At 33.9% G+C, this 15,161-nt stretch overlaps 1 protein-coding gene across 5 annotated transcripts in view; it reads right to left on the bottom strand.

Annotated features, from left to right (window-relative positions):
• Nucleotides 1-15,161, bottom strand: part of VPS13B (vacuolar protein sorting 13 homolog B) — a 317,155-nt gene that overhangs the window by 183,796 nt on the left and 118,198 nt on the right. For all 5 annotated transcript variants that reach the window (XR_005554918.1, XM_039328885.1, XM_039328881.1 and 2 more), the window contains exons 21-24: nucleotides 10,525-10,666; nucleotides 8,883-9,013; nucleotides 4,679-4,913; nucleotides 2,368-2,588 (exon numbers count right to left, since the gene is read on the bottom strand). Coding sequence is in view for 4 of the 5 variants with exons in the window: in XM_039328885.1 (XP_039184819.1) it covers nucleotides 2,368-2,588; nucleotides 4,679-4,913; nucleotides 8,883-9,013; nucleotides 10,525-10,666 (729 nt within the window). In the remaining variant the exon portion in view is untranslated. The remainder of the gene's footprint in view (nucleotides 1-2,367; nucleotides 2,589-4,678; nucleotides 4,914-8,882; nucleotides 9,014-10,524; nucleotides 10,667-15,161) is intronic.

Genomic DNA, 15,161 nt, shown 5'->3' with positions numbered 1-15,161 from the left:
CCAGGGTGCGTAGAGCCAAGCGGAGGGAGGCACAACAGAGGTCGGCAAGGCTACTCACAAGGAGGCAGCCTCGCCCCTCCTAATAAGTTGCACCAGCTGGTGCCTACTTAGTCCAAGGCATAGAGCAAAGTGGCATTGGAAACAACCATTCACTTCCTTGATTCTGGACCTATGCCTCATCTGACTGAATCTTGGATTTTGCGCTTGGATTCTGGACTTGAACCTTGGCTCTGGTTATTATGCTTGGATTTTGCATCGTATCTGGACTTCAGATTTTGTGTGTGGATGCAGACTTGTGCCTTGCCCTTGGACATTGTGTTGCCTATGACTCTGTGCCTCAGCTATGTAGATTCACTCATTAGGACTTTGATATGTGCTTGCTTGGACTGGGACTGGACAGCAGCAAAACAAATTTTAAAGTATTATTTTATATTGAAAGTTTACTATCTAAGATCAATTAAACCAAGGTTCACTAAATAGTTAAAGCTGAATCTTTTTTCCATGTCTCTCCTTACTTTGATAATCTGAGTATCAATAATCCAAAAAAGAGCATAGTAGCACCTTTTCTGACTAACATATTTTATTAAAAGACTCCCTCAGATCTATTGAGCAACTAGACCGATTTAAGAATTAAATTAGCATGAGATAGGATGAAAGGAGGGGGAGGGGAAAATAGGCTATGCACACGCAGATTCCATGTGACACAAATTAGAAGTATTTTATCAACACATAAACATAATATAATGAAAAAGAGCCATCTAATGTTTTGAAGAAATATCTGAAAGGCCAGATTAGAAACAGAATGTCATGGAGAAAGCCTATGTGTTCATTAAGAATGAATATTGACTTGATGGCACACAATCAATCAATAAGAAACCATATGAAGTAATTTTATACCTAATTTCAAGACTTCAATTTAAATGCTGTTAGCTTAATTAACTATCTTATAACCATAAGACTAACAATGCAAAGATAGCCTCTATCCTATTCAAATTTCATAGATTTCTTATGAATTGCACAAGTATTTATTGCTGTAAACAGAATACAAATTCAGCAGCACTTTTCCAAGGGCCTGAAGAAATATAAATTAATGTGTCATCACATCTTGTAACCCTATCACTACACCAGGTACATATCCATTGAATCAAGTTTCTGTAATATCTTTTTTTAAAAAAAAAAATCCTTCAGAATTTGTTACAATATTTCTCACTTTTTCATTGGGAATAATTACTAGCGGAAGATTGGACAAATTTCAAGATTCAACAAATATTTCACAAAGGAAAATGGTCCACAGAAAGCTAATGTCATATCATAGTATGTATTGCTCTAGAACAGTGGTTCTCAACCTGTGGGTAGGGACCCCATTTGGGGTCGAACAACCATTTTATGGGGGTCGCCAAACAACGCAGTCCGCCATTTTTTCCCCTTTTCCTTAGCTGTGCTACTCCCTTTTATTCTATTGGCTTTTGAAAGCCAATAGAATAGACTCTCTTGAATAGAGTCTAATTCTATTGGCTTTCAAAAGCTAATAGGAATTGTCCAGGTTGTCTCTGCCCTGCTGAGCCCGCCAAAAGTCCCATTCTGCAAACGGTGCTGCACCAGTTGAGTAGTCCTCGACTTACGACTGGTTGAGTAGTCCTTGACTTATGACCGGTTGGGGGTCGCGGCATTAAAAAGGTTGAGAACCACTGCTCTAGTATAGTCAGCAGGCTGTTTCTCAACCCTTCAGATTCTGTGATTTGTGTTCTTTTAAATTGACTGATCTTGTATTCTGTCCTTATTTAAGGGACTGTTTCTACTTTTACTCCTTTTTGTAATTACTGAGTGGCACTGGTATTTTATTTCTGTCCATTCTTTACATTTTAAACTTGTTTTTATATTTGATTGATGGCTAACCATGTTGAGTGACTGCTTGGTTGGAAAAGAAGAAAGAAAATATTTATTTATATATAAATAAAGTCATTTTCTATTACCCTCATAGAAGGTATTTTTACTTTAGTTGAAATAATTTGATGTGTAATGAGATCAGGTACCTTTGTTAATTTCTACAAAGTACATTAATTCATTTCAACAAATGTATCCCCTTTGACAGCAAAGCAGGGCCTCAACATTTAACAATACATCTGCAAGTGATTTCATTCCATCAAATCCAAGATGCACTTATGTGCTAAAGCTATTACAGATGAATCTAAATTACGAAACATGAAAGAGCTTCAAAGCAAATCTTAATCTAAGTACACCGATCTTGATGACTTAGTTTAAATAGGAAAGATGCTTAAAAGAAAAAAAAACACAATTCTTATAGAATCCAGAACAATACTTAAATTAAGCAATTTTAATTTGTTCCAATAAATTAAATGCACCAACCTGAGGATTTGAGCATTTTACTTCAAGCGATTCAAGTTCAACATGAAGACATACAACAAATGAGTGCCTGGATTCTGATCCTGCAGTGGGCAACACTTGTGAAGTAACTGCCAGAGTAGAAGTGCAACCAACAGGTTCTATGATATTAAGGGTCAACTGCTGCCCCAGAAGCGTATAGATGCTGAAATAATTCAGACTGATTGTCCAAGGAAAAGCATCTCCTTGTTAATCAAAAGGAAAGCAAAAACAAAAGTAAAATATGTACATAAAGGAATCATTCATATGTGGATTATCCTCATATAAAACTAACTAAAATATTTCTGAATTATTCCTTCACAAAACTAATAGAAGTCTTGTTGTTGTTTTTAGTTGTGAAGTCATGTCCGACCCATCGCGGCCCCATGGACAACATTCCTCCAGGCCTTCCTGTCCTCTACCATCTTCTGGAGTCCATTTAAGCTCATGCTACTGCTTCAGTGACTCCATCCAGCCACCTCATTCTCTGTCGTCCCCTTCTTCTGTTGCCCTCAATCTTTCCAAGCATTAGGCTCTTCTCCAGTGAGTCCTTCCTTCTCATTAGGTGGCCAAAGTACTTGAATTTCAACTTCAGGATCTGGCCTTCTAAAGAGCAGTCAGGGTTGATCTCCTCTAGGACTGACCAGTTTGATCGCCTTGCAGTCCAGGGGACTTGCAGGAGTCTTCTCCAGCATCATAGAAGTCTAGTTCTAGTATTTAGTGATACTATTCAAGATCACATTCTATGTTATGTAACACAGAAGTGTTAATTTCCTTTGCAGATATTAAACATATCATACAATCATGAATATGCACATTTATATTCTTTGTTTTGTATCTACCTACATTGTATTGTTGATATCGAGTTTAATGTTGCCCAAACTGAACAATTTTAAATTACTGTTTAACTGGAAGATTTAAACCTAGTCTCTATAAGAGATTTAATATTAATTTGGCTTTTCTGGATCATGCTCTTTGATGTTTATCTTTTGCTAGAAGAGATAGTGTTAATTACTGGGATTCAGAAAGAGATAAAAATATCTTAAATGCTACTTTGAGTAACACATTACTAAGGTAACAGTGTAGTCACCAGCTTTCATGTAAAAGAAATAAAACAGAAAAGTAATCTCTTCTATTTTCCTAATGCTCTTTTGTTTAACTATGGAAGGTGTGTATGTGGGTGTGTTTTAAGGACGGCAACTACGTTCACAAGACTCTGAGAGGAAGCATGATATTCTGGGATAATTCAATTCTGCTAGAGGAGAGCTCTAATATGATGACTCTTGGTTTGTATGTGTGGGAGCAAAAAGATGTTTAGATAAAAGACGCTTTATTAAAAACAATGCATTTTGTTTTGAAGAAATTTTCCAATTAGGAAATTGATGCAAATACAATGAACAAAACACTATGATTGCTATTATTGCTGTATCTCCATTACTAAAGAAATGAATGAATGAATACCTAAATATCTTTTTCTACTTAATAAGACTGAAGACTATTTTCTAGATTAATAGTAGTGGAGTCCTTGGTGCTTTCTGAACAGGGTTGTTTTCTTGCAGGAATTTCATTACCCAACTAGGGAACATCATCAATTGAACTAAAACAATCAAGCTCAGACAGCACCAAGGACCCCACAGTTCAATTCTGAGCTACACAGAGTTCTTCTATTGATAAATAATATTTGACAAATGTCACCATCTTATAGTAAAGCCACAGATTTAGTTGCCTCTTTCTTGGCATTCTCTGATGCCTTTCTTAGCCTTACTTCATTTATGTCCTACATCAGGGGAAGGAAATTGTCTTTACATAATAATACAGGCAAATATTATTCTTGGGTTTCCTTACTAGAAGTAAAAGTATTAGGTTACATTTAACTAGGTATGCATGTTTTTATCCCATGGGAATCACTGGAGATGAAAACATTTGTTATTCACAAATATAGTCAAATATGATCCATTCATAAAATATTAGGCTTAAGCTTACAGACATTTCATTACCAAAGTGCTGAACACTGATGATGTTACCTAGTTTGAATAACAAAATGTCTGCAAGAAAACACCCATTTCAAGCTACAAATATTCTCCTTTATTTAATTCTTGTGTCACACAAAGAGCATTTAAAAAATGAAAAAAATGTTTAAAAAAGAAGTAATAAAAAATAGTTGATCAAGCATTTTAAAAAGAATGAAGCATTTTGAAAAGATTAAAGAAGAATTTTGACATCAAGCTACAAAATTCATCTTAGAAAATAGTACCTCATCATAACACTCGTTCTTTTGGAATTTGTTATCTCTTACCTTCTTCAAGTATTGGTCTTGGCACAATAAAGGGAATCTCTTGGAGGGGTTCCATGTACTTGTGCCCTGCACTCATAATCTTTAGAAGAGGTAAGCAAATGACAAGAGTTCCAGGCATACTAGTCTGCCCATGATACCAACTACGGACAGTGCCTGGAATATCACCAGACACAATAGTACTGGGAGATGGCAGGCTGTCATTGGGAATGAACACACAGCATGACTGCACTTCCAGCTGAAAGAAAAAAAACAACAATATACTTACTGTGGCCCTAGATCTAAGGTTCATAGGATAACAAGCATCAAAATCGGTTACTAGATATTTTTCATATTTAAATAATAAAAAAATATAATCATACCATGTATTTTTGGTATGTGTGTGTGTGTGTCAGTCAATACCTAAAAACAGTCCTATTGATTTATTCAGGAAAACTGGCAGAAAAACATGCCTATTTGCCTTTTCACACATCTTTTACTAAGGAAGATGATTGATTTGGAAAGTGTACTCACAGAAAATTTAACAACAACAAAAATCCACTTGTAGTTTGTTAGCTTCTGATAGCATAAACTAAGACTTCAGAACTGACTCAAATCTTGCTTCTTTTAGTGACATTTTTTTCCATTTCTCTGAAGTTCACAGAGAATGACGTGTATTATGAAGACTGCATCATTCTCAAGAAATGCAGCTGAAATACCACCTTTGTTACATTGCCAAATATTCTCATTATTGCCAAAACCACACACAGCTAGCACTGTTTGTGTTCTGTAGCTATGTGCACATGGAATGCGATAACCAACATAATCTCCTGGGCAATTTAGCTTCATGTTTAGATTTAAAAAAACAACACCCCTTAAAACCAGAAAGCTTCCAGCTTTCCTCTTACAGAAGAAAGGACTGAAAGTATCTAGAGAAGAAAATGTGTGTGCCATCTTTAAAAATAATATTGACATATCAACACACATAGAACTCAAACAAAGTACCTGCTATACACTTAACAATTGTTGATAAGACAAAATTTATAAAGAATAAGTTACAACACACCCCTAAAAAACTTCTCTTGTCCTCATAATGTTGATACCTGAATATAGAGCACTGAGCACTAAATAATTTAAGTATATGATAAATATGATTTAGATAATTCTATTTCAGGTTTGTTTGACTGGTTAATATATTACAGATAAGTAAAAACTGAATAAAGAATTATAGATAATTTATGTTAGTGCTTTAGAAAGAAAAGCTGATAAAGTATTTTAATAGGAGAGCTATAAGTGAGATGGACCAAAAAATTTTTAGCTTAACCCAAGTGCAAGGACTGATCTAGGGATCCTGACTGGGTCAAATTCCATACTAAACTTGACAAGGGGAGTTTGTGGATACCTGATATACAGCCAAAGCTGTTCATAGGATGTGACATCAGCTTCCCTACTAAGTGGGTAATTTGGTTAAAAGGGGAAAAAAATCCAATTCATCTGAGACTCCCCCCCCCCATTTTCTCTATTGTTCTCTATAATTGTTAGCAGTGAGGTTGCTTTATTAGCTTTTCTTCAGGTTTATTGTATATACCAAAAAATGGAAAATTTTATGCAGTATATGAAATAATAAATTGGAGTTTAAGATTAAATTGCATTAGATTATGACATTTTAGCAACATGAGTTCAGCTACAGCTAATGGATACTGCTCACTTCCTCTGATTTTACTTCTTTACATCCTAGCAACTTTCTAATTCTAATGTATGAAAATGCAGATGTTATGTCTTCACTCTCTTTTCCATTATATCATTAATATTGTTATCCATAGAGTAAGGAAAAAATTATGGAGAATACTGAAATTCTACCCATTGCTGGGTGGGAAACTTGGTTTTCTTCAGCAACCATCCATCAAATCAGTCACATTAAAAAAAGGATGCTTTCAGTTGAGCTTTGCAGTGTTGACACTAGCTGGAACTGACTCCTGCATGTGCTCAGGTTTTGTTATACTTCTCTAAATAGACAAGTTCTAGAAAGGTATTAGTTATACTATCTGCATTTCCTTTAGTTGTCCATATGCTTCTGTGGTCATGAGCTTTATTTGCCTTATAAGAAAAAGAATCTTAGCCAGATATATTATGAGCTGCTCCTGCGTAGCAATTCTTACGTTCACATTATTCTCTTTTCTTTGAGTGTGAAAATGGGGATGAGGATATTATTGTCCTTGTTCTTAGACCTGTGCTCAAGAGTCTAATTCTATTTCTTATCTGAAAACAACTCAAGAAGAAGCCAAGAAAGTAGATATAAATGTTCAGAAGACAAATATTTGTAGAGCTGGTCACCCTGAGTAAGTTTTAAATCCTTTGATTAACTTAGATACTAACATTTAAAATAAGAATCATATTTCAACGTTACTTCTATGTTCTTATGAAATTACTGTCTGAAAATGAACTAATTGTATATGCAATCCTCTAAAAGCATGAATATATACAATATCTACTGAGGTCACATATGATCAATTTTTAATGTACAAGACAATAATTTTGCTTACATAGCAGCATGCATGTTCAAAAATGTACGTAAAACTTTCCTTTTACCACCACCAAATGCAGGTGAACTTACCCTTTGGCATATAATAGTAGCAGAGAGAAAAAATGCAACTAAAAAGCTTGTAAGTTGTTGCATTAAAAAATGAGAAGGTGCCACTGATCTCTTTACTGATAGGTATAATGTTAAACTATCTTCAAATTCCTGTATCCTTAGCTTACATTAATGCGACATATTACATATATTATATTGTTTTACACTTTGAAAACCACTATTAAACTACATGTTTAATACTGTAAACTTAAGATAAAATGTGACTGATTTATATAACAATATAAATCTACAACAGTAAATCTTACATTAATGTAAAGAACTGACAAATAAAAGGGGAGAAAATGAAATAATTTCCCAGTAAGAAATCCTCAAGATGAAGGTCAGATCCTGTTCAAGGAAACCATCTGGTTGAGATCCTCTAAGCCATACCATATACAAATGATTTTTTTTTTAAAAAAAGCTTCTATTCATTAATGCATCACAGCTGCACTAAGTGTTACTTTATTTTTCCATGGTAACATCTTTTCTGTTTCAAGGATTGAATTTCAGTTTTGGTAGCAACGTGTTATTTTGCCAATACTGAACATAATTGCTTGTTTTTAACATACAAGTGTTACAATTTCTTGAAATAGATTCTTCCCCTATTTTGATTATGTAAAGATCATACTCTTTATCCAGCAGTCTATATGAAAGACCAATAAAAGATAGTAAAATCTATCACATAATGAAGATAAAACATGTTTTATTTGTCTTTTCCATCAATAAGTACACTTTCTTAAAATTGTGCCAATTATGTCATCAACAAAAATTTCAAAAAGAAGAAAGAACTAAGACTAAACTGATCTTGGAAACTGTAGTATTAATGGAGTATTAAGTTAAATTATAGCTGGTTTGGAGAAGCCAACCCTTGACATAAGGAGAAAATTAGTGTCCCTTGCAGTTACATGACCTTTAGGGCTTCATAAGATTTCGAACTATACTTGGAAACTTATGGGCAGTCAACTAAAGTTCTCAAATGGTCTTCAAGGTATTCCCCAAATAGAGTACATTGCAGTGGATTAAATACAGTCTAACTAACTAGACCAAGGGTAAGCAACCTCGGCTCTTTTATGACTTCAACTCTCAGAATTCCTGAGTCAGTTTTTTAAATTATTTATATAGCATCTCAGAGCAGTTTGTCTAGTTCAGGGGTAGGCAACCTCGGCTCTTTTATGACTTGTGGACTTCAACTCCCAGAATTCCCGAGTCAGCTGCTGACTCAGGAATTCTGGGAGTTGAAGTCCACGAGTCATAAAAGAGCCGAGGTTGCCTACCCCTGAATAGACAAACTGCTCTGAGATGCTATATAAATAATTTAAAAAACTTTATTATGGAAAGCTTGCACTCTAGCATTGTTTTTGTTATACCTGACTATATACAATAGAACATAAAGGTATCTAACTCAATGCTTACTTACCTTGAAAAGTTTAATTAATTTGGCTTCATCATTCCATTATGATCAAATGAAATTTGGCTTCATTATTCCCCATATAACCTTAAAATAGGAACTTATTTCATAGAAATTTCAAAATAATGGAATATTCTAAAAGTACATCAAAATATTCTTTTTTTCATTTCCCATCCACAATTTCTTACCTGAAGAGTAAGGCACTTAACTGCATTCCATACCACACTAATAAATTCTTTCATTCTTTCCTCAGAACTTTTGCTGCACATTTCAGTTGAATTAAGCATGGCTTTCACTGGTACCGATAATGGTCGTGATTCTTTAAAAAAATATAAAAGAAAGACCAAATAGCTTGCTAAATGGAGTACATGTTACTATATACTTAATAATCCCAGTAAAACCAAAATTAGTCATAACTGAATCCTAGTTTTAGTGTTCACCAGCATTAATAAGCTCCTTTATACTCCAAATTTGGAGTTTATAAATGTCCTTAAGTTCTAAAACTCTGTTCTCTTACTGATCTTTTAATCATGATTTGCTTGGCTCACAGCCCATTCCTCATGAATGGAACATCTAAAAGGAGATCTTTCTCTGGATTTTTAGAAGAAAAATAGAGAGACAGTAGGAATTAAGATACAAAAGCAAAGAAAGAAAATTAGTTACCTATCAGTATAGATTAGGGGTTATCCCTGGAAAAAGATATTTCAAACAAAAAAAAAAAAAACAAATCGTATAATCTTAATCTTGGTAATTCATAAATATTTGTTCCACACATTGTGTCTTATAATGCTGAGGACTTTATAGGTCTTAAGGAAGCAGAACTTCATTGTCCTTTATCAAACTATTGTACTGGTTTTATCAAGGGAAGCTATTGCTGCATAGTTCACATACATTATCATTTTTAAGAGTGCTTACTTCCTGATTATGTTCAATTTTGGATAGATGTCAGGTTGACCTGACTAAGAAAATAGGCACCTTGAAGATTTAAGCTACTTTTATTAGAATAGGTAATAAATGCTAGCTAATAATAATGGAACCCTGCTACCTTTCCTCCCTCTTGTTTGAGTTCTTTTTGCTAATTATTTTCTTGGTCTGGGCTCAAGTTCTATTTATCTGATCATTGCCTTGGTAGTGTATCTTTCCCCTGTCCTTCAAGGCAATCCTTTTTATCCATTACAAACTATGATCTTTTCTAAAGTTTCCTTGCCTTTTTCTATGGAGTTATTTTCCACAAATCAGTAAGGATCTAGCAACATATCTCATGTGTGAGGAAAAGTATAACAGACCCTGGGAAAGCAGAGAAGGAAACAGGTCCATTGCAAAAGAGCCAATCTAAAGGAGGGAGGAAGCATGAGAGAAGACTCAAAGCAATTCAAAGCCTTCAACACATTAGATATTCCTTGAGTGGGAGAACTGCTTTGAGAGGCCTTCAAAGTTGATTACAAGTCCTGCAAGGCTGCCTATCTCAAGAAATCAGAACCACTTGGATTTCTATTCATTGTTGGTAGGATATGGGAGCAGAATTTTAAAAACCTATCAAAGCAATTTTCCTGATTAAATTATATCTAGTATAATTAAGATGGAGTTGCTCTGAATCTCTTTCACATGCTTCTCTCCCTGGACTGAGGTATCACTTCAGCACTACCAACTTGATGTGATAATTATTGTATGTATTTTTAAAACAGCTTAATTGATTACAAAACTGGATGGTAATTAGAAAAAAATTGAAGTAATCTTCTAGTAAATTTAACCTTGATTGACATTGAAATTCTTACCATTTAAATCGTAAAATTATATAAATAATTCCAAACTGAATTAAAGCAGACACACCTGTTACAGTTTTTGTTTTTACAGGGCTACTGGCATATTCAGAAGCCTGATTTGACTGATGCTTAATCAATGGTGTGCTCCCAACTGACATCTCATCATCTTTTTTCCTTGTGACAGGTGTCCCAAGAGAGACAGATCCAGCCTATCAGAATAAAAAAAAAAAAGAAGAAGAAGGGAAAGAGAAACACAACGAGTAATTCAGTAGAATTGCAGGACAAGCAAAATTAAATGCAGCCCTCCCTTCCTCTTTTCACAGAGTTCACTGATAAATTGCGGTTGTTCCAATAATCCTCCATGCCTAGGAACTGGATCAAAAAATGGAAACAAGTATTTATTCAGCAAATATTTCTATCAGCAGTATTCTTATCTGGCCAGGTATATTGCACCAAACCTACTTTTTCATACATGCAAAAACAGATCAGGGCATAAAAAAAATAAACCTAATAAAAGAAATTAATTTCTTCCTTTAAAAATGAAGTACAGAATCGAGTATTGCTTACAACAAAATGTTGCAGAATGGACATCTGGAGTTCACTGTTCAGTAAGTAACTAATCTAGCAATAGTCTTCAAGAGACTCCATTCAATTATTTATTTATTAAATTTATATGCAGCCATCTCACCATATTCTGGCTTTGAATTATTCCCTTGATTTCCTTTTTAAATTGACAGATTTCAGCTAGAACCCATGTTAGATTTTGATTCACTTTTCCTTCAGTCTCATACAAACATTCACCATAGAGTGGTTTGTTTTACCAGATGTTAATCCGATTTTGAATTATCTTAGTCTTGTATTCTAATTTAGCTCTTTTGTGTTACTTCAGGAGGCTTTCCTTGTGAAGTTCCATAAGCACAGTCTATTTTCTTTTCCAGATGTAATCATTCAGACTATATTTTTCTTATTTCATAGTTTGTTTTACTTGCAATAGTCCTCTACCACTTCTAATTCTGAATACATATAATCTATGAATGTCACTTCTAAGGTGAAGTGCATGATTTATGGTCATTAATTTTGTTGTTTTACTGATCAAGATTGTTCAATTTGGCTTGAAGCCAATCAATTACTCCTGCAGTATATTTAATTACAGTGACTGCGCAAGCGTTTATTGTTTTAGCAATATTTCCACCATTTAGTTTAGTTTTTGTTAAAAAAAGCCACTCAAATTGTTTGAAATAACTTAAATTATCTGTGTTTTAACTTGGCTGTGCAATTAATCAGAAGCTTCCTTTAATTCTAAATATTTGTATCCTTCTTCAGGTGCCTGGTGCCTAATGACCATTCCATTCATTAGGTGTAACCCATTTTCTCCTGTAATCTTACCTCCTTTCATTGCCAAATTGCACCTTTATCCTGTCCAAATTTCATTCTTGTATCTTTATTAAATATACAGACTAATACCTGGCAGAGACTCAACTGTAGATTCTGATTCAGTTTAGTTTTATGTTATCTCTAAAAAGAAAATGGCTTATTTGGAGAGCTTTGTTTGTGATTTTTTACTTATCTGTTCAGAATACTTGTAAGTTGAATCACTGCTTGTACAAAGAACAATGGTGACAATGTGTTACTTTGAAACAGACCTGGTTTTATCCTTGTTTCTTCCAAATTTCTCCCATATTCTGTAAGGGTGGTTTCCCAGGAAGCAAATAACATCCAAAAATCTTTTAATATTCAAGTTTATTCCAAACATTTCCAAGCGTTTCCAAATCCAACTATGAGAAATGACTTACAAACCTTTGTATAATCTATTTAGACCATAAAAAATCTTTTAATGATAAATTTTTTTAATAAGTAGCTGATCTTATGCCATGTGAATTTAGCAAGTCCCATTTTGTTCCACTGGAAAAAATGCATTTTTTGTTTTCAAATTAGCACATATTAGTCTTGCTATAATTCTAGAAAACAATTTTAATGTTGTGGTAACCCTATGTGTTATAAGTCCACAGTTCTGTTTCCCTTGTTTTCCATAATAGAAATATTCTTCAAGATGTTTTATTATTATCATTATCATTGTTATTTTCATTGTTGTTATTGTTATTATTGTTATTGTTGTTATTGTTATTATTAAAACAAAAATGTGAAAGCACAACTGCTGGTTCTGTAGCAAGGGTTGGGATTCATATGCATTCAACTCTTCCTAAAAACCCAGTGGCCCCTCAACCTAAAAACCCAGCGGCCCCCTAAAAACCCTTTTGGCTCCCAACCATAATCCAAGGGCCCCCAATCTTTTGGGCACCAGGTACCAGTTCCATGGAAAAAGGTTTTCCTGTGGACCAGAGGGGGTGTGGTTTTGTGTGCTGCCTGCATCCCGCAGATGGGGCTTCACTTCTTTTGATGGCCTGGTTGCTGGCATGCTGTGGCCCAGGACTGGTCCACAGACTGGGGGTTGAGGACCCCTGTCATAATCTATCAGGGTAGTAGATGGAAATTTTATCAGTGTGCAGATTTTGTAAATGCTGTCTAAGTGTTTTTGACATGGCATTCAGTGTGCCAATAATCAAGCATTTACACTTTCTTCTTTTTAACCACAATTAAATCTGGTATGTTATGAGCCAAGACCTATGGGTTTATATTTGGAAATCCCACAATATTTTAACATGCTCATTGTCAACTTTTTTTTTCAATTCTATGTCCACACAAAAAATGAGAGTGTTATGTTGTTGTTTATAATCAGTTGGTGCGATCTTCTTGATCTTAATGATCTATTATTTTTTCTGGTTATGATGTAAAATATTCTCATTTGCTCCTTTTTTTAGCTATCTTACTACAAAACCTGAAAAGTTTTTTCGGAGGACCCAGTAGACTGTCTATGAGATGGGAATGCTCCTGTGAAGCAGGGACAAAACAAAACAACACCCTCATTTTGCAAGTATCTACAATGAATTAATCAAAGGACACCATGCAGTATGTTCCAAAATCTCTTCCAGCTTTTCTAAAACAGCATATATATTTTCGTACTATTAAAGAACCTTTCATTTACATTCCATATTTGCATTAGTCTTGCCAGTATTATTATGCAAGTCTCAAATTACTTACATTTTCCAAATTTAGCTCTGTTTTTTGCTCTGGGCCCGGATTGGGAAAGGTGTTCCACACTGGAGGTGGTTAGTGGACTAGGAAGAAGATCCCACCTCCACTTCTTTAGTCCCTAATTTATTTCATTTTTGTTAACTTTTAATATTTAAAATTTTAATGATTGTAAAATTTGTAAAATTTTATATTTTTGCTTTTATGACGTAAGCCACCCAGAGTCACCTGATCATTTAAATTTATATGAGCAACATATACATTAATAAATATTTATCAGTAATCTTCTATAATTCTGAACAATATAGCTTCTTTTAAAAGCACCAGAGAAGATTCAATTTCTCATTGAAATAATATGACAACAGTACCATCTTCTCTGTTATCCAGCATTGATTACAGGATCTTAAATGATCCCATTTACGTTCATGATGAAAGATCATCTAACCAGCTTTCTCTACAGAAATACCTTTCACATGATTCTTTGGGGGGGGGGGAAAGGAGCTAAACAAAGAGTAACTAGGCCATTATTCTACTATTTGTAGATTAGTATTATATATAACTCTAAATTTCAGGATACTTTTTAAAAAGGAAATAAATACCATATTTTACTACTACCCAATAAAGAAAGTCAGAAGACATTATGTAAATTTATGCAGGCATTCAAAAGCCTTGCCATGGGTTTTATATTGTTTTTCAGTAAATGTCAACATTGTTCACCATTTGAAATAAAAAGAAATGTTTAGACACACGCAGAAGCCAACTGCAAATATAAGAAAACATCCTCTTTTGCCCCTATAACACTAACCACATAGTCACAACAGGAACTTTGCTCAAATAAGTAACAGCCGCCATAATCCGCCCTGGATTTTCTGTATAGTAGGAAAAGCACAAATGTAGTGCATTATGTTATGTTTTTAAAACTCATTTTAAACTCATATTACATTAAAAATGCATAATGTTGAAGACCTTTCCTTCAACATTCCATGTTTATAACTAGTTTTGAGCAGGAGAAAAGCACTGCTATTTTTAACTTTACTAAATCTGTAAGAATAAAGTCATAGCTTAATAATAACATTTAAAATTTTTAATCTTATTGATAAAGAAATAGCTATAACAGAAGTAGCAATGGTTATATTACAAATGATCAAAACTCTATCCCGAAACTATATATGCTAAAGATCTCTCCCTTAAAACGTTTAAGATTTTTTCTGGCAAATCTACCAAATACAGACACGGAACATTTAAAGTGTATGATACAGAAGGTAACTTTAAGCAATACAAAAACTGATATTTTTAGAACTATTTTCAGGTATGTATCTACTTTACAATTTGTTCCATGGATTCCTTTTGGAACCACTTAAAAATGTGATCTCATATGATTCTAGCCAATTTTACACGCTTTACAAGCTTTTCATCATTTCTTTACAGTATTATTTTCCAAACTTTCAAAGTTAAATGGCTCTTGAGATATCTTTCTAAAAATAAGTGAAGTCTAGTTATGTGCTTCTATCTTCAATCATGATCATCTTTCAATCAAAGACTATTATTCAAGTTGTGCCTATTTATAACTAGCAAGTCACTTACCTACTTTTTAATACTATTGATGCTGACAAA

This window comes from Crotalus tigris, unplaced genomic scaffold (genome assembly GCF_016545835.1).
Source record: "Crotalus tigris isolate CLP2741 ecotype Arizona unplaced genomic scaffold, ASM1654583v1 scf7180000024384.25900115:4084858, whole genome shotgun sequence".
Classification (NCBI taxonomy): Eukaryota; Metazoa; Chordata; class Lepidosauria; order Squamata; family Viperidae; genus Crotalus; species Crotalus tigris.
This window is presented reverse-complemented; position numbering and strand designations above follow the sequence as displayed.